The 23,572-nt window shown below is 34.9% G+C and overlaps 1 protein-coding gene across 3 annotated transcripts; it reads right to left on the bottom strand.

Moving 5' to 3' along the window:
• Window positions 1-500: 500 nt before the first annotated feature.
• Window positions 501-22,579, bottom strand: LOC120275852 (nuclear pore complex protein GP210). 3 transcript variants are annotated; one of them, XM_039282566.1, is made up of 36 exons: window positions 22,239-22,579; window positions 21,024-21,289; window positions 20,676-20,848; window positions 20,367-20,583; window positions 19,391-19,734; window positions 18,500-18,682; window positions 18,197-18,335; window positions 17,966-18,114; window positions 16,901-17,012; window positions 16,155-16,765; window positions 15,950-16,073; window positions 15,491-15,765; window positions 14,990-15,109; window positions 14,814-14,876; window positions 13,595-13,786; window positions 12,043-12,102; window positions 11,897-11,965; window positions 11,543-11,689; window positions 11,308-11,427; window positions 11,087-11,206; window positions 10,788-10,943; window positions 10,654-10,716; window positions 10,408-10,541; window positions 8,681-9,089; window positions 6,983-7,085; window positions 6,756-6,874; window positions 6,508-6,579; window positions 6,090-6,171; window positions 4,868-4,975; window positions 4,655-4,796; window positions 3,175-3,255; window positions 2,826-3,048; window positions 2,660-2,714; window positions 2,462-2,553; window positions 2,316-2,376; window positions 501-1,137 (listed from the first exon to the last, which is right to left on the bottom strand). In XM_039282566.1, the coding sequence occupies exons 1-36, from the start codon at window positions 22,433-22,435 to the stop codon at window positions 779-781; spliced, it is 5,940 nt and encodes a 1,979-aa protein (XP_039138500.1). In that variant the 5' UTR covers window positions 22,436-22,579; the 3' UTR covers window positions 501-778. The 3 variants fall into 3 exon arrangements, with proteins under 3 accessions (XP_039138500.1, XP_039138502.1, XP_039138501.1); XM_039282567.1 differs by having other exon boundaries at window positions 1,093-1,224; XM_039282568.1 differs by lacking the exon at window positions 22,239-22,579 and having other exon boundaries at window positions 21,010-21,089.
• Window positions 22,580-23,572: the final 993 nt, after the last annotated feature.

Raw genomic sequence — 23,572 nt, 5'->3', positions numbered from 1 at the left:
ACACCAACTTTCCGTTGAAATCCTTAAAAAATGGTGAATGTTTGAATTACGGGTGAAGGCACATTTCTGAAAATGTGGGTAGTCGTTGTGTGCACAGACCACACCCTCACTCCAGCGAAACTTGGAGTGAAACTTGTGCACGCCCATGCCTTTCGAAGAGGCCTATTGGCAACCAAAAAAAAAAAAAATTGACATAATGACTGGTTTCATAAGTAAACATGGTAATTTGGTAATTATCTTTGAAATAAAATTATTTTCTTTATTTTATTGATTATTTTAAAACATAGAAGAAAATTTATTCTTCCTACTCTAGTATCAAACCAATAAAAATAAATAAATAAAAATTACATTATCACTGGCATCTCTATACGTTGTAAAAGTAAATTACATTTTAACTAGCAAAGTACTTATTAAAAAAGTGTTTATCTTGACAAAAGTAATTCACTGTTTTAAAACATATACTTGGTAAATTCCACAACATGACCACTAAGAAGAATGAATTTTATCAACCTTAGAAATCCACTACTTCTCATATAATCTCCTGAAGAAGAACAATTAACATTGTCATATCATCTCCTGAAGAGCAACAATGATCGATCAGCGTCTCTTTGTGCACATTACATCCGAAATAAGTGATTTGTTACAAATACAAAATGGTATGATCTGTTTTCTTTTTGTAGTCACTCAAACTTCGTACTTCTAAACCCGAGGAATACGATAATTACTAATCCTAACTAATCTCTTACAACAAAAGTTTTCCCTGCAGGTTTAGAAAGAGTTAGTAGGTATACTGAGGATCAAATCTCCGTCGCCCGTCTCTCTTGTAGTACGGAGTTTGGTCTAGTGTTTGCCTTGCATACTCTGCAAGCGGCTGAGGAGTGCGCGGAGACGCCCGGATGCTGTCAGGAGAGGTCTGGTTCGGTGTGGCGGGTGATGGGATGACTCCACCTTGTCTTGTAGGTCTTGTAAGCCTTGCAGATGAGGATATGCTTGGTCTGTCCAGAAGCTTTATGAAGATAACAATGGTGATCAACAAAATGATTACACATAAAAAAACTGCGGCCCAAGTAAGCCTCGTTCCCGAAGATGTAGGTCTTCTGCTACTTTCATAGCTGATGTCGATATCCGCTGTTTGACCTGAAGAAAGACATTCAAGCTAGAAGTGTCGTTGAGGGGAAAAGAGCACCGGAAAAATAGTCTATACCGAAAAAATCATTGAAGTCCCTGAAAACAGAAGAGATTGTTTTCAACCAAGGATCATAAAACAAACACTTTTGAACAGGGACCATAAGTGCTTAATTTTTTTCATAGTTTTGCGACAGTTATAATTGCACTCTTCTTAGACAACGATCAAATTAAACATGGTTTGGGTTCAGAGACCAAAGTGAATATATAGTTCTAGCTTGAATATTAGCTCAGTGTTTGCAACTACAATTTGATTATTATTTTTCCTATTCCTAGTTGTTGTGCAACTCTGTTAAAAAAGAGATTATTGTATTTCACTGGTGAAACTAGTTATGATGCTCTATATTTCTAACAGTTCTAGTGCCCCTCAAAAACCATAGAATGAACTCTTTGGTTTATAATTTCCTACAACAGACTCATAGTGTGTGGATGTCGGTATAAATTAATGAGTTGATTATTTGGTTATGATGCACAGTTCTCATTCTATGAATTCAGTTAATACAAAGTTGAAGTGAATCATTTCCAGTTATAGGTTTCAATGTATCAAGTTACATCATAAAATCAGAGGACAAAAATACTACTTATTGACAATATAGAATAGAGACCTTGCCACTGTTGCCACTTGCCAGTAAGAATAACAAACTACTACTACTAGTAGATAATCCTTAAAATGGACACGACACGTTGATTTCACACCCAGTAACTATCAATATGGATCACATGTATAAATCATCCATAACAGTCGAGAAATAGATTTTCGCACAGAACTTGACCCTATCATCCCAATCCCCAAGTAATAACTGATAAATGCCACAACTAACTAATGATACAGCCCGATTCACAGAATTGAGAAACATGTGAATTAAGCTTGCTAAACTTTACTCATGCTAACCTCAATTGCTAGTCTTTTACTAACTCTCTGCTTAAACAATTTAAAGAATGAAAACAACTCAAAACAGAAAGATAATTATCCAACTAATCGACTAATGTCAACTAACAGACTGCATTGCCTGGCCAATCCATCTTTATAAACACGTAGTAGATACATGATTTGTTATTTTTGAATTAACGGTCAAGCAGTTAACGTTTTGTCCAGAGTAACCCACAAAGACATAATACTGATCACCTACCTGTAGCTGGAAGCAATACTGTTAGCTTATCAGAAAATTGTTGGTCTATCAGAACTTTGACCTGAAGTAATGAAGGAGATCAACAAATTAGATGGTTAACATTTGACTCTATACAACAAGAAGAAAAATATACGTATATGCCTCACTTCATACTGAACATGTCCTCCAATACCAAAACCATCTCTTTTGAGTGGCCTAACCAGTAAATGATCTTTAGCGTTCCAGTAAATCTCCACATCTACATCAAGGTTAAATCATTCAAGAGACATTGAAAAAACATATACCCTGACTGATATCATATTTGATAGCATTTAATGAATTAAAAAAAAATGACTATTAGGTACCTGTATTCCCCATGATAGTTATAAGACTTCTGTTGGAGCTTGGTGTCAAATTTAACTGCAGCATTCCACATTGTTGTCAGCCATTTGTTATCATAGTTTGAAATACATAATTAACATGTGCTAACCAGAAACCCAATTTAATTAGTACTCTGAATCAAAAAACTACCTTCCCTACTTCCAAGATAGAGAAGCCCCCAACAAAAAGAGCATGAGCAGATCCGGCTATATGGGGGTTCTCTTTCAGTGAAGCAGTGATGGATATGTAAAGAAATCCTTCACTTGAGCTATCGTCTGACTTGGATATAGAACTTTGGAGCTTCTTGGGTGAATATGGGAAAAAGTGGCAATAGGAACTACCAGTAGCATGATCAATCCATGGTTTTGCAAATCTGCATTAAGAAGGAATCAAATGAGGCAGACAATTCAAACTACTCTATCTTTTGAAATAAAACTGGAATAAGATATAGTGCCAAGGACAACTTTGAATATGATATGGTAAGCTAAAGGATGCATACCCAACAAACAGTGGATTGATCCTACAAGTATATGGAGCTTCAACAGGATTCTTAGCAGCTTCCAACTTGCCCGGTAGATCACTATCACAATCAAATGAAAAAGAAATAAGCAACAATGAGGAAAATTGCCACAGCAGGTAAAAGCTTATACACAAAGCACAGAGGAAGAGCATATGTACATAATCTTCGAAGAATCAACTTCAAAGAGCAAGCATGCATGAACCTACTCCCAGCTAAAATATTAGATAGACTATGACATATACAGGCAATGACAGAAGAGAAGCGAAAGAGGTTATTTTCAAAACCAAATTTTACTGCAGTTTGCCCACCTCTATCAGCATATCAAGTCTACTTATTGGTGGAACAATGGACTAAACTGAAATAAACCCCATATTTGTCATTTTATATTTGAAAGGTTTTCAGAAACTTTACTTCTTCCAAATCAAGGGTTTATCATGTTTCTCTTGCAGCCAATTTTTCTTCAATGCTATTATATCCTGAGAGTGTTCTAAGTGCTGCAGTTTGCCTTGATCAGCTGGTGAACAGGCAAAACATCAACTTCTGCTTGGGTACCTAGATTTGAGGATAAATAAAGCAAGGCTACACTTTTCATATATGGATAACATTGTCCTGGCCACATCAAGATTATCATATGAAGATCAAGACTGCCATTTCCAAAGCAGGACAGTAACCTCAAATTTGTGCAGTAAAGTGAAAGGGCAGTTTCCTATCAAGAAATAAAAAGGTAACTAAAATCTAGGGATTAAGCTAATAAACTCAAAGCAGAAAATGGTGAGAACAAATTTACCAAAAAAAAAATAGAGCCACAATGCTCAACTGCATGTCATACGCTATAATGTTCATAATCAGATCACAAGAAATAGGCCAGACAGGAAGAACTCATGAGCTTCTGCAGTATTCGATTTTTATATACTAATCTTTGTGCCATCAACACGACGCCAAAACTCTGAATTGATGCAGTTGTTCCTTTAATTGTCTTAATTTACTGAAATTGTACGTATCGATTATAATTTTCTTAATGTCTAACTGAAGGTGGTCCAAAACATCATATATGTATCAGAATCAGAGTATATATGTACTTAAAACATTTTCGAACTTGGTCACTTGGACAACTGTCTACATGGCGTGCTGCTTTCAGCTTATGAGATATATTTCCATTGTCACACAGTCCAGTTCATCCACCAAGTTTCCATCACTTTTGGCACTGTAGAACATTGTTCAGTCTGGTTTATCATGCTATTTCCAAATTCTTGATTCTTCTAGTTTGCAGGCTGTATCTTTGTCAAAACTAAGCTTGACTACCTAAAATGTTAGAGACAGCCATTGAAATTGAACTTTTAACACCAAACTTCAATAAGAACAATAAGGTTACAATCATAAATAGTAAGATTTTGAGCAAATCATAAATAAATTTAACTGAATTTATAGCACTGAGATAATTTTAGTATGATATACAGACCTAAGTCTAACAGGAAACCTGTAGCCTTTGGATGGATATGGGACATTAGTAAGGGTCTCTGCTGGGGCCTCTACGACTATTTGGCCCATCTTCAGCACAGTAACTGTTGTTTGCAAATTGTAGTTTGGAGCTTCAAAAATTACTGCCCAGGAAACAGATAGAGATGTGAAACATTATATGAAAATATATCTTGTTGAAACTTTGATATGGTACCTTCAACAACACCTTCACCAAGAGCATGTGCTTCTCCAGACTTTCTATCAATATGTAAAATGCTTCTGTTGGCACTTGACCAACAGCCTGAAACAGGACCACTAGCTCCTATAACATCCCAAACGCCATCACATAAGGAGCAGAGCATAATTAATAAAATAGAGCAATTAAACAGTTATACACTTAGTACTTAATGAGATTAAAATTCGCATTAGTCAAATTGAAAATTTAAGAATCACTGGAAAAAGGATAGAGGAAGTAGGAATATCATGATGTATCAGGGAAGTCATAGATTCTATGTGATTTACATATATCATGAGGTAAAAGCCTGCCTAAGGATGCAAATATATTACAAGTGTAAAATCCTCACACCATCATGCATTCATGATGGACACCCTGAGGATTAGCCAAGCAGGAAAACAATAAGAAACAAACATGTGAGACATCTAGAAGAAAACAATTGCCCTCTCTGCAGAGGAAATCTAAATCTGAGGAGTCACTGTAGGTGTATGATGCTTATGATGGAAAAAAACTATTCCTTATATTCATTTAGCATATTTGTGAAGAAATAAACAGAATTGCAGTGCCCAATAATTGTGAAGAAAATGTTTTCTCCAATCTACATTAACCATATCAAAGTAAAATAGAGAATTAAAAGAGAAATTGAAAGCTGAATGAGAAAGAAATCCAGCCTAATTCAAATTTAAGATGGACCATTCAAGTTGGAATATTTGACTTCTACATTGATTGTGCCTCCTTAATCTTGCAAATGTGGTTAAGTTAATGAAGCATTATATGGCCCAACCTGAAAAGGCACATGCCATTCCTAATGGGGAAATCTTTCTCAACTACAAAAATAATCCATAAAACTAGATCATGCATTTTGCATAATACTAAAGCACAAGAATGACACAGACTATTCAGGATTTCAGGTATCTAGCAAGCCTGATTTGCTTTTCACATACTCTAACACCAATTCTGTAAAATACAAAAGTAATAGCAGTTTATATACCTTTCTGGTAACTAAGAAACGATACTCTGTATTCAAGAAAATGGAGCTCTAACAACCACTAATGATTATTAACGGAATCAATGACAAAAAAAAAAAGAAGGAAAAGAAAGAAAACCAATGATAATGAGACTGAGGAACTCCACTTTAAGAGACTTTAAGAGATAAAGGCAGAAAATGAAAATTTTCAAAAGTTGAAAAGAATGAACTAACCATCTCCAATTATACTGAAGTTCAGATGATGCCCAACACGAAGAACAGGATTCTGAGGAAATACCTGTGCACCAACTGAGACCTGGCAATTGAGGCATGAGAATACAAAGCTGTGAGGTAAAGAATTTTATGGAAAAAAATGTCATAGCATCATATCAGAGATAAGATAGACCATCAAAATCAACTTCCACGACAATAACCTACATAAAACACAAATAGTTACTCAATTTAACCAAAAATATCATATATTTTCATGGATTTTGCTTTTATCATAATCCGGATTATGTTACTCCAATCAATCTAAATCACTTTAACTTAGCAGTTGGTACACTAGTTCAAAATCCATGCAATCACACAAGCTCACTGACAAATACTAAGCAGTGCCGCAAAATGGTTTGCTGAACTAAAGTGATCATACCAAGATGTAATCAACTGCCTTTGGGTTATGCTTCATGGAAATTCTTACAAGAGCACTGCCAGGATTCTTAGCCTTCACATTAACAGTAGGAAAAAAAAAGCATATTAGAATCAGAGATGAAACACATAAAGCACATTATTTTAGATCAATATCCCGATTACTGCCAGCTACTGTGAACAAACAAGAGCAGCTCACATAGAAATGCCTTTAGTCAACAATTCAATGCCATAAATAAGAGTCTTTTGTACCTGTAGAACAACATTTTCTGCATCATCCTCAGCATTTGGCATTAAAATGGACAAAATATCCGGATAATTTGTCTCAATGTCCAGTGGCACAACTTCATGTGCTTCATAGAAGGTATATCCTATCAAGGAAATGCAAATACGGAAAAATGAAATGCAACAATAAGCATATAGGGAACTCGGAAACATGACTCTATTGAAACTTCAAGAGCTGCTAGGGAGAAGATTACCCAAAGAATCTGTATATCTTATAACCAATTTAACTTTAGCTTGCAGAGGAAGATAAAGAACATTGAGAGAAGATTTTGCAGTGCTCAATCTTACTTGAGCCACCTAAGCAGAGAAACCAAAAATATAAGCCCCTCAATTGAACAAAAGATAATAAAAGGAAAGAATGAATGATTTCTATGTTGGTGTTAAAATCAAGATATTTATTCAAACTACTGGATAAATTAATTGTCTTGCAAAACGATACAACAACAACAAACAAGCCATTAATCCCAACTATTTGGGTCAGTTACATAAATCCTTCCCTTCCACATTGCTCTATCAAAAAATCTAAAGTGTAGGTAAACTAAACTCAGACATATCATTGTCTTGCAAAATGATGATAAATATAAATCATGCTGTGGATCTTTTCAATAAGTTCACATACAGATCCAACTCCTTAAATACAATCCATCTAAGCCAACAATAATAGATAATAAGGGATCAAAGAGAATGGTTATTCTCCATAGACATGACAGTATCATATTTTAGAGATGTATAGATACACACTAAATAAGACTTCAAAACGGTATTCACTTTTAAACTAATGTAAACCTTGTCCTTCATTAATTACTCAAAAGATAAAAATAGAAACAACAATAAATCTGGCATAGAAACCATAAATTGAAAGCTGTAAAAGATTATTAGTTACCAGGTTTGGAACTATACCCTCTTTCTGATTATTTAAAAAAATAAAAATAAAATAAAATAATTAATAACAACAACAACAACTAATTGTGATAATAGTAAAGGAGAAGAGCTAACATGAGAAAGACAGAAAAATCCAATTTGTGTGACAAAAATATTCACTAATTGTGAACACTACAGTTAAGAATAAGGGCAAAGTAAACCAAGTGTGCTTATGGTCATAACTCACATGCGAATAAGAAGAACAAAGAAAACAGGGCATTGACAACTAAGGCATTGCATGGTTGAAAGCCATTGAATAAGTCACATATTACATTCGTCAGTAAAGTTTCCAAAGAAATTATAGAATTGAAAATGGTTTGCATATATTTCGCATGAACCAGCAAAGAGGGAATTCTGGTATATGTAACGAGATCATAGTTGGCTTTCATAAATCAGCAAAATGATATGAATCAAAAGTGGAGATGTAGGAAATTAGATAGTTTCCTGATAGCTGCTGTTAGCTTTGTTTACTGAAAAAAGGGGCATTGAAATCAAATTGCCACAGAACATGATAAAAATAGTTCAGATATAGGTAGAACTTGGTATAAGGAACAACAATAGAATAGGCAAAGCAATAAAAAGCATGAGGTAGGCATGCTAGCTATGTTGTTTGCAACAGATACTGCACGCAAGCTGATCATGAACAACATAGTACAATTAAAAAACGTGTAACTTGGTTGACAATAACATATCATAAATGGAGGTAATCCTCTAACCATAAGTCCCAATACAAGATATCACATATCACTGAAATTGAGCACTCTATCTGGAAAGTTTGGGAAAATTCGTAGTCATATGCCACCTATAACATAAATCATGTAACATGATTCAATTGCAAATTACTGAAGAAGGAAAAAAAAAGATCACCAGAAAATAAGCAAGGATCCATAAAATTGACAAGAAAATTGGTAGGCTGGTCCTTCGCCAAAAAGAAGTTCAGGAATTATAGATGAATATGATAAGTGACTAACCTCAGCAACCCTCACACAGGATGCAATTTCAGTTCTTCCTGTTGCCTTGTCCTTGGCCTGGATACAAGCAAGGGTGTTGCTTTCTTTTGTTGTAATGTCATTTCCATCAATAACTAAAGCATCTTGCCCTGAAAGGTCAGTCTGCCCGCATGCCTTCAGTACAGAGTAAACAAAATTACCTCCATAATTAGGGGAGTCTACCACACCAGATGAGTCTGAAGATGCTGGCAGAAGATCTAATGCGGTATAAAATGGTGGTAGGATCCAAGTTACTGGTATTCCAAGAGCAAGAGGTGGATCAGGTACCACCCTTAAAAACTCAGACGCATTATAGGATACCCGATGTGGAGTACCAGATAATACAAACTCACAAGAAAATGAAACAGAAATCCTCGTTCGGCCAGCAGATCTGGTTTACATATTAGATGGATTAGCATTGAGGATGATATTGCTTATTATGGGTTGCGTCAAAAGTGAATTCTAAAGTCATAAGCAGTGAGAAGAAACAATATTGTTCAGTCAATAGTAGCTTTCACATTTTTGTAAGAACCACATGTAGTCATACCATGACATTACTAATGCTATGACAATGCACAAACACACCTTCCATTTCAGCCATGTATAGTCAAGTTAGTCTCTTTGAAACATAATATTGACTTTAAAAATAAAAATAAAAATAAAATAAAATCTGAAAACATATATAATGAATGAGCTGAACTAGGTTGCGTTGAGAGTAGCATCACAAATGGAGAGGAGGAATAACATGTACAATAAATAGCATTTCAAGGCATATTATCAATGAAACTAGAATGCAGATTGTCTGATTTTAGCATGAGATGTAGCAGTTCGATAAGTTGAACTAAAGGAATGGCCACATAAACCAGAGATCCGGTCAATTAAGTGAAATCACAATTTAGTTCAACTGATCATTATTTATAAATAAAACCAGTGTAGTTTTCTTTTTACTAATAACTAGTTGTAATGGTGCAATTTAATAATTTCCGCTTCACTTAGAAAATTTAATCACTTATAAAGTAAGTCCTTTCATTATGGTTTGAAGACATTGATTTACCACACCACCCAACATCACATGGTTCCCAATAGGATATAATCAATAGAGTAAGTAAAAAAGTAAACAAGGTAGAAAGGTGATAACTGTAAAAGTGGTCATGTCAAAAGGATCATGAAGGATGACAGAGTACTTAAACATGCACTACTTGAGGCCACTGATAAACCCAATAATAACCAAGTCAATATAAGAGAAACTTCAAAAGCAATTATAATCTAGATGGCCTACTTGCAGGGGCACCAGAGTGTGATAGATTGATTTTAAAAGACCATATCTTCTAATAAAGTATTCAGTATTTTGGCAGCATAGACTGCACAGATGAGTAGTAGTTGTGTAAGTTTGACCTAATAGTGGGTTACCATAGCTAGAATAAAACACAACCAGATATAATTTAATCTTTTGTACTAAAGTAAATGGCATAGATCTTTCTAGTTCAAAGCAAATTAGGCAACCCCCTTATTCTTCATAAATAGTCAATAAATAACATTATTTTATAAGAAATTATAAATAATGAAACTTGCATTCAGCTCAGAAATAGATATGCTGCTTCGCACTGAAATAGAAGTCCCCATAAAATTTTCCCAATATGCTGTATTAATGTATTTGAAAGTTTGTAACTACAATGAAAGCCAACCAAGCTGAGAAAATCAGTGCTTACCGGCCAAAGATTTCTTTTATGAATCCAAGACTGTTTCCATTTGAAAACGATGGATTTACTTCAACTTCTGAATTAGGGAATGGAGCGTCAGACATATCAGCATGTAATTGTCTAGTCCTTTGGAAGCTGAGTACCTAAGAATTTTAGGGACACAATCATAAGCAGACTACCACACTAAAAAATAATTACCGAACGATTGAATTGACAAGAAAAATCAAAATCGAAATAGTGGAAACAGAAGTTTACTTTCTCATCCTCTATGGTCCACTTATAATCCTTACATATCTCATAGAATGAAAACAAGTTTCCCTGGTCCACATAAACATTAATTAGTCAGTAATAGCATTAATGCATGTGAAATTTCAATTTTTAATGCTTGCCTCACGAAAGGTTGGAAAAATTGGCATTCCACAACCAACACATAGCTGATCACTCTGCAAATTCAAAGAAAATGCTGAAGGAATACCCACTTCTACTTGCCCATATGCCTCACAAATGAAGGTACCTCCATTTCCAAAGATAGATGCATGGACAATCTGCCGATGAAAGGCATAAATATAATAATATATTTTATCAAGACATTGCTACTAACAACAAAAGATGAGTCATAAAAAAAACCAACAAAATACCAAATTAAGCAAAAAGAGAACTATCAACCAGAGAGCCACTGACAACTTACAGAATTCCCAACAGAAATCGCAGAAACCTTTCCTGAAGAACTCTGGACTATTGCAGTGTCAATATTCTTGCTATCATATTTGACAAAACCTCTACTCTTTGGGCCGCCTTCTAAAGTGAGCTAAAACATTGCAATAACAATGTACATGTTCACTTATCATGGAATTCACTTTAAGCATGAGGCACATCACTCATTAAAATAGCATTAAAATAAGACAATACCGTGTAAGAAGCACCAGGAGTGAGGTAAATATATCCAGGATGCATTTTTAGTGGTCTATAGACCTCCAACTTAATACGTTGACTAAATATTTCAAATCCAGACTGCTGTCTCGCACTGACCTGAGGAATAAAAGAACTCAATCAAAAACTCAGTGTTTCCTGTGAAGGAGTGCAAATTTGACCATCAAAGTTTATTAAGAAAAGAACAAGAAAACTCCATCAAGATGAGACTCACATAAAGTGTTGTAGTACCAACATCCAAAGCTCTAACTGAAAAGTTAGATCTGTAGATAATCCAACTGCCAATGCTTGAAGAAAGACTCCCATTGACAACATCAAGTATGCCATCCTCAATGTGAACATGAATATTCATGTAAACGTACTGCATAACTCATGAATACAACCCCAATATTTAGAAGAATGGCAAATTGAAGGGATGTTTCTTAAAACTGAAACAAGTAACTTTGAAAATGAAGAAGTCCACTGCTGTTTCAAGAGCATCATTTACTGTCTGATGTGAATTGACTATAATGATCAAGGGCAAAGATACCATGCTCTAATATATATCAGTCTTTTAAACTATATCTACCTGAGATGAGTCAAAGATATCACCATCATGTGTCCCAGATAAGATGTTAAAAGTTTCCACAGCCCCTTCCTAGAAACATAACGGCAAAATGCATTAAGTACACAAAATGTTAACAAGAGAATCTACCACAAAACTGATTACTCTACCACAAGGCTGATCTCTTCCTCAGAAATTATTTTGATCCATTCAACATTTGCCACTTTAACCTGCAACAAATATATGTTTAATATGCTTTTTTACCATTCTTCACTTGGGAAAGCCACATATTCTCAGAAGCAAATGCAAAAGCAAATCTACAGAGTATAATCATGAAACCAATTTTCATGGAAAGAAAAAAATATAATCTAAGAAAATCCAAAATACTTTTTGTTGGGTGCAGAATATTCACAAGCACCAGTGGATGTCTGTCATGTTCACTCACTTATTTCACTCTTATAGAGGATAAGATATCATGGTCTCTCACTTATATATTGTTGATACTGTCAGAAGATACAATACAAGGAATGACAAACCACTGACTAAAATGTGAACAAAAACAGAGAACTGTGGATCTCATACCTGAGAGAGAGAGATACAAAAGATACATAAATATTGGAGACTATGTCGGTAAGGATTTGTGAGAAATAATTAGCAAATCAACTAGATTAGTTAATATATATGTGGCGATAATTTTACCATCTTTCTTTCATCCCCATTTTCCTTTGACCTTCCCAATTTAACATTAAGAACCTTCCCTTCTCCATGCTCCAACCCACCAAGGAAATTAGTAGGCTTGGAGGCAAATCGACCTCCATGCTGAAAGAAGCCTGGGGAAGTCGGAAAGTCACTGAAGTGGCCCCCCACTCAAATGTTCTTCTGCCTTCAAGTGAGGGACTGCTACTTCCACCACTTTAGCACTTCATTAATTTGGAACTAAGCCCACTTAAATATTTTTTTCACTAAAGTGGGGGAAGTAAAATTTTATATAAGCCCACTTCTCTCTCTTGACAACCCCCACATATTAGGATTTCTTTCAGTACACCAGAACTATTGTAAGTGACATTAACTTCCAACAACTTCAAGGAAATGCCACTTCCAACCACTTCTTCACTTCATACCACTTTCCCCTAAGTAAACACCCCCTAACCGAAAGGGGCCATGTTTGTGGTAAAAAGACTAAATTGGCTTCCAATGGTCAACATGTTATTTGTTGGCACAAAAAGCAAGCTTTAATTCAGTTCAATGGGCATTTCACCAAGTCTCACTGAGAAATCAAGATTTACCTACCTACAACACAATCAACTCCTCTTCCATCTGTTGTATGTAGTTGAATACTATTCAATTTATTTATCCTTTCAATTGGGCAAAGGTATTATATATCACCATCTAGCATGTATATCTTCCGCTGGAACCAATACTCACAAACATCTCTTACCATCTATAAGCCCCTAGCCCTTCTTTTATCTCCATATGCCTGCACAATCCCACTTTTTCTCTAAATTGACACTACACAGCCAATTAAATTTATCAGCTAGCAGCTTTGAAAACAAATTTAATATGCACTATTATAACAATCAAGCAACCAGCATAAAGGGCAAAATAGAAAGTAACAAAAAGTGATAGATGGCTAGCTGTTAGATCATGAAGCATACAGAGCTCAACAGGAACAGAGACTAGCCAACAATATGCTTTGGATTTTAAAAACTGCACTAAACATACCGAAGCAGAAGCACTAGAAGGAGGAGAAAGGCCCTTATCAACAACAGTAACAAGGGCTACTCCCAAACCTCTAGCACCAACTGTCAAATATGAGCACATTGAGTCCTCCGTAGGTTGGATTATTTGTATGACTTGTGTATTGTTTGTCTCAGCATCCAAAAAACATGTCCCTCCTGTAACATATAGATTTACCTGCGCATGGTTTACATTTGTACACATACATTTAGAAAACAATAATAACAAATTGGATACAATTGAGAAAACAAATTTTCATCTAACAAATTATAATCTGTAGTAGGAAGAAGCATGATTAAGAAAAGTACAAATAATGTTCTGATTGCAGTGAAAACTATATAAAATGTTCTATTAATTTGTTTCCACTTACTTTACATGAAGCACATTGGCCATATGCACTAAAATGAAAAATCCCATCACAAAATCAGTGTAACAAACAAAATTTCAGCCAGCCAAATTACGTAAAATCAAGACTCTGGATTTAGAATTGGAGTCAAACAATAAATGTTCTAATATCAATCATTATAACACTAAAATGACAGGATTAAAAGTTCATGGATGAAGTGGTCTACTATGCCCCAAAACACCAAAAATGATAAATCAAAATGATTATGCAAATTATATCTGGGAAGCATCATAATATCCAAATGGATTAAACACCATATAAGACATAATGCTCAGCGAAACAAAGTAAATTAGCACAGAAACAATTTCTGCTCGTCGATGTGTGCATGACCTTATAATCAAACATTTTAAAGGAAAACCTCTTAGCAGATATAGTCTGGCAAGTGTTGAAAAGACAAATAACAGACAATATGATTTGCTTGCCACATTTTCCTCTAAACCAACTTTCATGAAAACCCAACCAAGCTTAATACCAAAATAAAAAAGGATATGTCAAACTGTTAAGATGTATATGCCAAGCAGAACATTAAGTTCTATGCCAACAGAAAATAACAATGAGCACAATAACAGATAATATGTGTCTCGTGTTTCCATATAGTCCAAGTTTCTTTAACATCAGCAGAAATTTTCTTTCAGACCAAAGAATCATCCCAGATAACAGGATCTAAGAGCTCCAAACCAAGCACGTATTTTCTTTTAGAACATCCTTTAGATGGTTTATGTTCTCTCTAATAACTCTTCAAAATTTAACCTAGTTCCATTGTCAAATGTAAAATAAAATAAAAGGGAGCTCAATTACCTTAGCTTCAGGATCAAAAACTAATAAGATGAATTCTGGGACTAACCGCAAGGAAGAAACTAGCTGTGATAAACAAAAAGACAAAAAAAGTATCAACAAAATCTGAAAGAAATCAAAAAGTAGCAAAAGTCTTATTTATCTCCTGAACACCTAGAAAAACAGAGTTTTTGATGGACCTGCAAACGAACAGCATCAGTGAGAACATCTTCCGTGCTTTTAAGTAGCATCTCTGCTTCTTCAAGGAGATGGTCAGCTATCACTTCAGAAAATCCAACCACTGTAGCCCGCACGATACACTGAAAATAGAGCATTCAAATGTTTAAGACTCACCCAGGTCAATCTGTGCACACCATGGAGCTAAAAGTACCTATCACATTTTAATTTTTTAAAAAAAAGTTGAAGAATAATGAAACCAAAACAAAAACTAAGCCTCCTTAGATATTCCATAAATATGTACTACAAACTATTTGACCTTCTCTTCTGCCTTCAGCTTGTATGTTCTTTAGGCACAGACAGAATCTTCAGCGCAACATACATAGCATGATACAGAATCAATAAAACAGATAAATTTCAGTGCACCAGAAATATCCACAAGAAGAAACTCAAGATATAGGTGCAAACTACATGAAAGATTTGAAATGAAAGAAACTGCTTATGTAACAATATCAAGAACTTACCTTCCCAGACATATTATTTAGAACCAAAAACCTCTCCCAACCAGCTCCAGGACTTGGTAAGCTGATGGTCTCATCCAAATGGGCAAGTCCCTCACAACCACTCAGTTCCCAATTCAAGCGAAGAGATGAAGAGTTAGCAAAAGCTCTATTAGTCACATGAATACCTACAGCAGCCACTCGTATTGTACATCCATTGGCAACAACAACAGGACCACGAACTCTCCCAGGGCCACGATCAGCTTTATTTGCAGCCATTATGACTTCAGGCGTGTTTACTGTTGAAAATACTAAAAAGTCAAATTGCTAAATGCAAAATGTCTATGAACAGTATATCTAAGTTCCATTGTAAGAGGGTTGTTCTAGCATGAGGCCACAAGTCATACAGTAGAAATCATCAGTCTACCACAAATAATCATCAACAAGAACATACATGACAGTTCAAGGTGTGACATCCCTTACCAGGTTCATTAGCCAGCAATGTGATAGATGAAGGCAAACTACATACAACAGCCAATTGCAGGTTTGCTAAAGTTGGCAAAGGATGGTCATCACTGACAAGATTTCCACGGGTAAATAACAGATTCTGTTTTGGAACATACACAGTCAGAACTGGAAGTTTCTATAGAGTATTTACGATTGTTGACAGAAAGAGAAATGCACTTACAAAACTTCCCAACGCCAGGCATACAACTCTGTATAGTCTTCCAGAACTGCTAGATATCTGCTCCAAAAGAAGACCATCGCTCATTGAGTGATCTTGGTCACCATGAATTTCAACTGAATCAATATACTCCACGCTTTCATCCCACGGCTCAGGTCCTCCGAGCAACAAAATGTCCATGCCTGATCCTGGAACAAGATATAATCGATCCATTCCAGAATAATTTGAATCAATGAAGCTTGTGTGACTCTTAGTCAAATCAACCCAGTAACCACCAAACTCATTTCCATCTCCAGCTTGATGAACCATAAAGGGAGAGTAGGCCGAGAAAGAAGAAGTTGCTTTCAACATAAATGGTCCATCAAAAGAATGAAAATAGGATGGCAGCATGCTAGATAAAGTTGCTTGCAGCAAAGCCCGGCCAGCATGTGAAGCATATAGAAGTGTCCACGCACAGGGAGGACCATAAAGTGTATTGTAGCCTTCAATATGAGGTAACATGTCTGAGTTCCATGACACCCCTGCTGTATTAACTACCTTAAAAGAATCAACTCCAGAAATTATATTCCACTTCACAACGGAGGCAAAAGCATCACATCTGTAGTAGTAGTTCCCTGGCAATTAAGAAAGAGAACGATCAACAATAACAATAACAAGAAAATATTTTTCTTTTAATACTGTAGACAAATAAATAACAAAAGGTTATGTGTGTGAAGAAAAAGAAGAAGGATTTCATAAATATCAAGTACCATCAGATGTTTTCAATGTCACTGCAGCTTGAAGGCTTTTTCCTATAGCAGCTTCAACAGGAAAATATGGTAGGATAACCATGGAATACGGAATGGAAGCTTCAACAACCACCTATAAGCAAAATGAGGACATTGAAGCAAATTAATAAAAAAATCAACAGCCCATTTTGCCATAACAAATAATTCCTCGTGATAAAAACAGCCAAATTATTCCAACATAGATGGCAACTGAGTCAATTCTAGAGGCCCCTCAATTCAAAAGAGAACTGACGATTCAAAAACATAAGAATGTTTACATCAAAGTATAAAATGTGCCCAATTAGGTCCAGAAATGTTAACCAAATAACTGAACCAATTAGAAACTGAATGAGGCTACAATCCAGGAACTAAACTCAGCATATTCACAGACCAAATTTGCAATTGGGTGAAGCAAAGCCCATCACCTTTTTACCACCGCTCATCAAACCAATAGCTTTGTACCTTAACTTTTACAATTACTCAAAGAGTGAACTTTTAACAGATGGGAGAAATTGGATCAGAACATAACTAGCAGACCTATAACCACAGCCCGGCATATAGTCCCAGAAATAAAGACAAGCACCAATTATTAATCATACTGAAATTATCTTTTCCTTCACCAAAAAAACAGAAAAAAAGAAAAGAATTATACTGCTGAAAAAAGAGAGCAATTACCAGCCAAAATACAGCCAAAGAATAAAATAATAAAATTCAACCATGACTCATCTAAGGTGCGACATGCATGTGTATATATACAAACTTGCCAAAGCGAAGCATAAACATAACTTTCGTATGATCAGCAAAAACTTGTTAAGAATACCCAGTCATTATTTTCATCAAATTTGAAACCTACCACCTTTTGTCTCTGGCAAAATTCAGATTAATGTCTTGTCGGAAAATGAACATATGACAACAGGAGAACCCCTTTTCTCCAAGAATAAAAATCAAAATAATACAGTCACAAAGAATTGCCCACCTAGATATCACCAACTTTGAAGACTTCAAGTTCTTTCAGAACTTCTAAAACATAGCAAAAGAGTTTCTTACCTCATCATAGTTCATTGCATCAAATGATGAGACCACTTTGATAACTGCTTTACCAGGAAGCTTTGCCTGCACAGAACCAGAAGCAGATACAGATATGGTCTCTGGATCAGAAGAAAACCATCTATAATCAGTCTTGCTTTTAGCACAACCTACAAACAGTAGAAGATAAATATAGATCAGAATCGATTGTAGTGGATGACGTAGCTATGCAAGAGAATAATCTTAATCAACCTCCAGATGCCTTTAGTTCAACTTCCTGGTAAATTCCAGGAACCCAAGGAAGGCGAATGATCTGAGTATACACATCTTGATCCCCACTGACGAATTTGACTTTGTTGCAAACAACAATTTCTTGCTCAACCTTAAGAACCTGAGGTGCAGTGGATAATTTAACTGCACAAGTTAGCTTGTATTCAACAAGTTTTACATTATATTGTACCGCTAAAATAAAAATGAAAATAAAGTTTACATGCTAGAATTTTTTACCCAACTATGTGTCATAGAAGTCAAGTGACTACAAACAACAGATATTACCTCAGGGATTTCCAGGCTCCCACTGTGATATGTTATAGAAGAAGTCAGAAAACCCTGACCTTCAGAAGTTGGTTTGAGAAGTCTAGAATTCCATAAACGAAGAGGTCTTGGAACGTCGTATTTTATTATACTACGAATATTCCAATATTCATCAGAGTCGCTTTCCATCTTAAGATCATTTTCCTGCAAAAAAAAAGCAAAAAGCAACAGGAGAATTCAAGGTAACAAATCCTTTATTGTGAAAAGGTATATAACATTATATCACATATAAAATTAGTATGCACACACAGTTATATATGTCAAAATTGTAAAGTGACTGATCTAAATCCAACAAACAAGAATTGATCAGCAACAATTCCCTATAGACGATTTAACTGTATTAGAGAATATCCATGGCATCTTCCATATCTCTCAAATATGTAAATAATATTAGACAATTGGCAAAGGATCTCTTAGATTGATAATTTTCTTATATAGTGGTGGCTATCTTTATATACGTATAATTCTATGGAGATTAATATAAAGAGAATTTTATTGGTTCTAGCAAACTGAACCAAATAAATAAATAAATAAAACCAAAAATGATGAGATCCAAATATTCATGAACTACTATAAATACATGGTTCTTAAAAAGCATGCCAGTCCTTCATCAAAAAAATATAAAATAAAAATAAGCATGCCAGTCCATCACCCACCTCAAATAGATAATTGCCACTATTTCAGCAACTGAGATAAGAAGACAGATAAAGTGCTCAAAAAAGAGGAGAAATAAGTCCTATATAGGAATTGAACTCCTTCATAAGAACTGAGATATAACTCTGGAAAGTGCTAAAATTTAACTTTTTTGCAATATATGCCCTGGTCCACACAAAAATCTATGAGATTATATACCTCTGTGATAAATAGCTCTTCTGCATCAGGTCCCTGTGAAACAACTTTCACATGAATGATGTATTCTTGACCAGGGAAAACATACCAGACAATAGAGGAAGTAAGTTCTATCTTTCCAGCAAGATTTGAAACATTCGTGATGGGCAGTAGGTATAGACTCATTTTATCTGGGATAACCACATGCAAGGAAGACGTCTGCACATGCCCAGAAAGTCTGGTGTCTTCAACAACAACATTTGTGTTACCAAGATTTAGTGCAGAAGCAATTGCCATTTCCCTATCAACTTGAGCCACCGAGGAGTTAACTACAGACCATCTATGATATTTAGATGGAAAATCAATTACTACAGGATTTTTAGGTGAGTTCAATTGAAACAATTAGGTGTAATACTCAATCTTAATTAGAACAAAAATAAAACATAAATCCAATCTCACTAAATATAAAAAGAAAAAACCCCAACAATTATAAAATTAACCATTTAAAAATAGAATTGCACATATATCACATCAAAGCAGCCACAGTTTATACATAAAGGAAGTGTTATTTCAACTTAGCTACACTTTCTTTTTATATACGCAAGAAAATATAAAAGCATTCCTTAGCACTGAAGAGAAAGTCACCCAAACAATAATGATCTAACAGACAGCATTCTAATAATAGTTTTTGTTCCTTTTATCCATATATTCCTCACGTCATTTCTGCCTTATAATGTGATAATATAAACCTATTTCAAACCTTGGGCAAAATGTCAACCAAGAACTTGCTTTTATTGCAGACTAAAATTTAACATGCAATGGTGGAATCGATTGAAACTGTAACTAGAATATCAAACTATGTTTCTTAATTTTGAGTTATGCAGACTAACTAAGCAAATAAACCTAACATCTACACTTGTATTAGAGTCCATCTAAGCAAATTTATAATACTTGCATCAAATACTAGGAACTTCAGTAATTAAAAAGAATGAAAAGGTACCTCGCAAATTATTCAATCGAATAACCCATAGCTGATAATTGACCACAGCACCGATGGTGACAAATACTGGTGATGGAGGATCAATGAACATAGGTTCTGCAACAGTTAAAACAATCTTATCCTCCACATGCTCGAGTTGAGGTTCACGCAAGCTAGCAGAAATAAGCTCCTGTCCAATTTCAACCCCTTTAACAACATATAAGTCTGAACCTAAACCCTGAAATAAAAAGAAAAAAAATTTATGTCTTTCATTGTTCAGAAGGTATGTAGAACACGTAGTAATTGCTGTCAATGCTAGCAAATGCATACACTATCTTCCAGCTTTATTCGAGTTTCAAGTTCACCACAGAAACCATGACAGTCACTCAATGGTGTTTCCTTCAGTGGCACATGAATCAGATTATGTAAACCATCAGTTTCAGGAGATTTTGGCAGAAGCTGCCACACAAACTTTAAGCCTACCAATGATGAAAACACATTATCTGCACAAATTAAACCAAGTTATGATAAGCATCCTCAAGGAAAAGAAAAGGTCAATTTAAAACTTTTACCAGGATAAACCTAGACTTTCTATCAATGTGTAAAACAATGAACTCTCGAATAAATTAAATGCATATTGGCATTACAAAAAGTAAAGAGATACATTGTCCATAAGACCTTCTTCGTCAAAGGCATGAACACGCAATGTTGCAAGTCCATCTAGGTCAAGTTTGACAGAGTGATGGAATATCTTTATCCTTGATATCATATCAATGAAAACCTCACAGCGGATTACAGTTCCACTCTGAAGATCAGTCGCATAGACAGATGTCTCTTTTCTACCATTATAAGGAGAAATTGAGATCAACCTAGCGCTAGTTGAGCATTGACTACTGCTGTTGTATTCTGGATGGACAGATAAAATATCGTGATGATCCCATGACCTGACAGGAAAGAGAAATTACCCCTTAACAATAGATGAACATATCATATATATATAAGTAAATCAGGATTTTGAACTACTCTTCTGCATCTTGTAAAGATATTCACAAAAAGGCATGGACAGTATAAAATCTGAAACTGATCAACAACGTGAATGAGTCAATAACCACAAAATGCAGTGAAAGCTGATTGAAGAAAGAAAATAATATCTATAGCTCATCAAAGGCTCGCAGAACTTATAGTAAAAAGCCTTTTATAATATCACTACAAACAATCCAGTCATTGTTCTAGATCTTAGGACCCAAGCGCACCAATGGTATGATTTCACAATAACCTATAAGCTAATCCTTGTTTGGTAACCCTAAAGCTAATCTTGTAGAACACTTCACTTAATTAGATCAAATAATAATAAAACAACAATAACCTAACAAGGTCATTGAAAATACTACTTGACAATGCACAGAAGTAAATATGCCAAAGATAAGCAACAGGCGCTCCAACCAAATACAGATCAAATGAAAAAGAAGGTCACAAAACTGGAAATTTCAGAAATTTCTCTAGAATTTATAGCTCTTAACCATGCCTAACTTCTCAGGACAACTACCACTGTCATGAAGCTGAAGATACCAAAGCAACAATCATAAGCTAAAAAAACCTTAAAAAGAAACCCTCCTTCGCTAGTTAGGCATTCATAACAAAGAATAAAATCAAGAACCTTCAATCATGCCCATTTCACAGGTGTCAAGCATAAAAAACGCAAGAGCAACAGAACAATAGTTACACAAAAGCAATAATCATACCCTGAAAACTCTCAAAAGAAACTTTTTTTCTAGTTAGCCATTCATAACGAAGAGAAAAAAGAAAATCAAGAAGCTTCAATCATGCCCATTTCACAGGTGCCAAGCATAAAGCATAGCAACAGAAGAATAGTAGCACAAGAATCAAAATTACCAAGAAAAGCAGCCACCGCTTCCTTGTAAGCGATATTCAACAGGATGGGTCATGCGCGGAGGAAGCAGCACATTCAAATCCGTAATGTGAGGACCGGAGACTACCGATTCAACAACCAAAAACACCGATCCCAGCAGCAGTTCAACGAGAAGAGGAAGAAGAAGAAGACGGAGCCCCGACGCCACCAAGGACGCCATCTCCGACAGCAAGAGCTGGAGAGAGGCTAAGGGAAACAGCAAGAGAGATGGTGAAGCATGGGATTCAGAGCGGCGGAGAAGAGAAGGGCAAGTGCTTAGGGTGGCCTCGGAGACTGAGACTGAGATTCTCTCTCAGGTGAAAAAAAGTTGGACTTTTTTTTTTTTAGAAACCCAAAAAAAAAGGAAAGAAAAAGAGAAAGGCGGTGAAAAAGCTGAGAGGTTTTTAGTTTTTACACCCTGAAAAATAAAGAAATTTTCTTGTTACCTTTATAAAAATTATATTTTATTTATTTATCATGTAGAAGTATTTTTTGATGGTTTAAATTTATTTAAAAATAGTTTTTTATATCTTTATTAATATAAAGGTGACTTGTACTTTTATGTAAAAGAAAAACCTTTTGTTTTTTTAAAGAATTTTAAAATCAACTTTATATCTAATACTCAAGTATTAATAAATTCGTATCATCAATAATTAATATTTTAACATAAAAACATTTTAAAAAAAAAAAATTGGTGAGTGCTTCCACTGAAACATCAGATCATCAACACAACTAATGCAGACCAAAATGACAACACAATTATTGAATTTTTTTTTACCGACAACAAACGCTAATTATTTAAAAAGACTAGATGGATACAGAATTGCGCCAATTACATTAACTTACAAAAATCCCCATGTTTTATAAACAGTATAAAAATAATACTTAATTAAATATACAATGTGGTATAGAAAAAATACTACAGGGAAAATATTCAAATATTTATCCTTCTCTGGGAAAATATTCAAACATTTATCCTTCTCTTTGCACTCTTGGAATTATGGATGAGATCCCTAAGTATGAGGCTTATCTAGTGGTATCGTAGCCTACAAAGAACCTTCCCTCGAAAATCTCAGGATGTTTACTATGCAGGGTAAAACCCTCATCAGGGCTCCCTAACATGTAGATAGAAGTTTTTATCTTGTAGATAGCTTTTATTTGATCCATGAACCATTCTCTAAAAATCTAAAAAATGAGTTTTGTACAGATCTTTAAAAAATATTTTGAGCTTGAAAAATGAATCTTTTATGTGAAAAGAGTTAATCTAACTAATATAAAGAGTAAGACAAACTAGAGAACATCAAGAAGTATCCGTCTG

Source organism: Dioscorea cayenensis, chromosome 14 (genome assembly GCF_009730915.1).
Source record: "Dioscorea cayenensis subsp. rotundata cultivar TDr96_F1 chromosome 14, TDr96_F1_v2_PseudoChromosome.rev07_lg8_w22 25.fasta, whole genome shotgun sequence".
Lineage (NCBI taxonomy): Eukaryota > Viridiplantae > Streptophyta > Magnoliopsida > Dioscoreales > Dioscoreaceae > Dioscorea > Dioscorea cayenensis.
Note: the sequence above shows the minus strand (reverse complement) of the source record. Positions and strands in the feature narration are given on the sequence as shown.

What these genes read in the sequence shown, in the direction of transcription:
- LOC120275852 (XM_039282566.1), bottom strand. Translation starts at nt 22,435, where the DNA reads ATGGCGTCCTTGGTGGCGTCGGGGCTCCGTCTTCTTCTTCTTCCTCTT. An exon ending in AGGAAGAGATCAGCCTTGTG is followed by an intron (nt 11,966 to 12,042) that starts GTAGAGTAATCA and finishes TTATGTTTCTAG; the next exon opens with GAAGGGGCTGTGGAAACTTT. An exon ending in AGGCAGTTGATTACATCTTG is followed by an intron (nt 6,172 to 6,507) that starts GTATGATCACTT and finishes CTCAATTGCCAG; the next exon opens with GTCTCAGTTGGTGCACAGGT.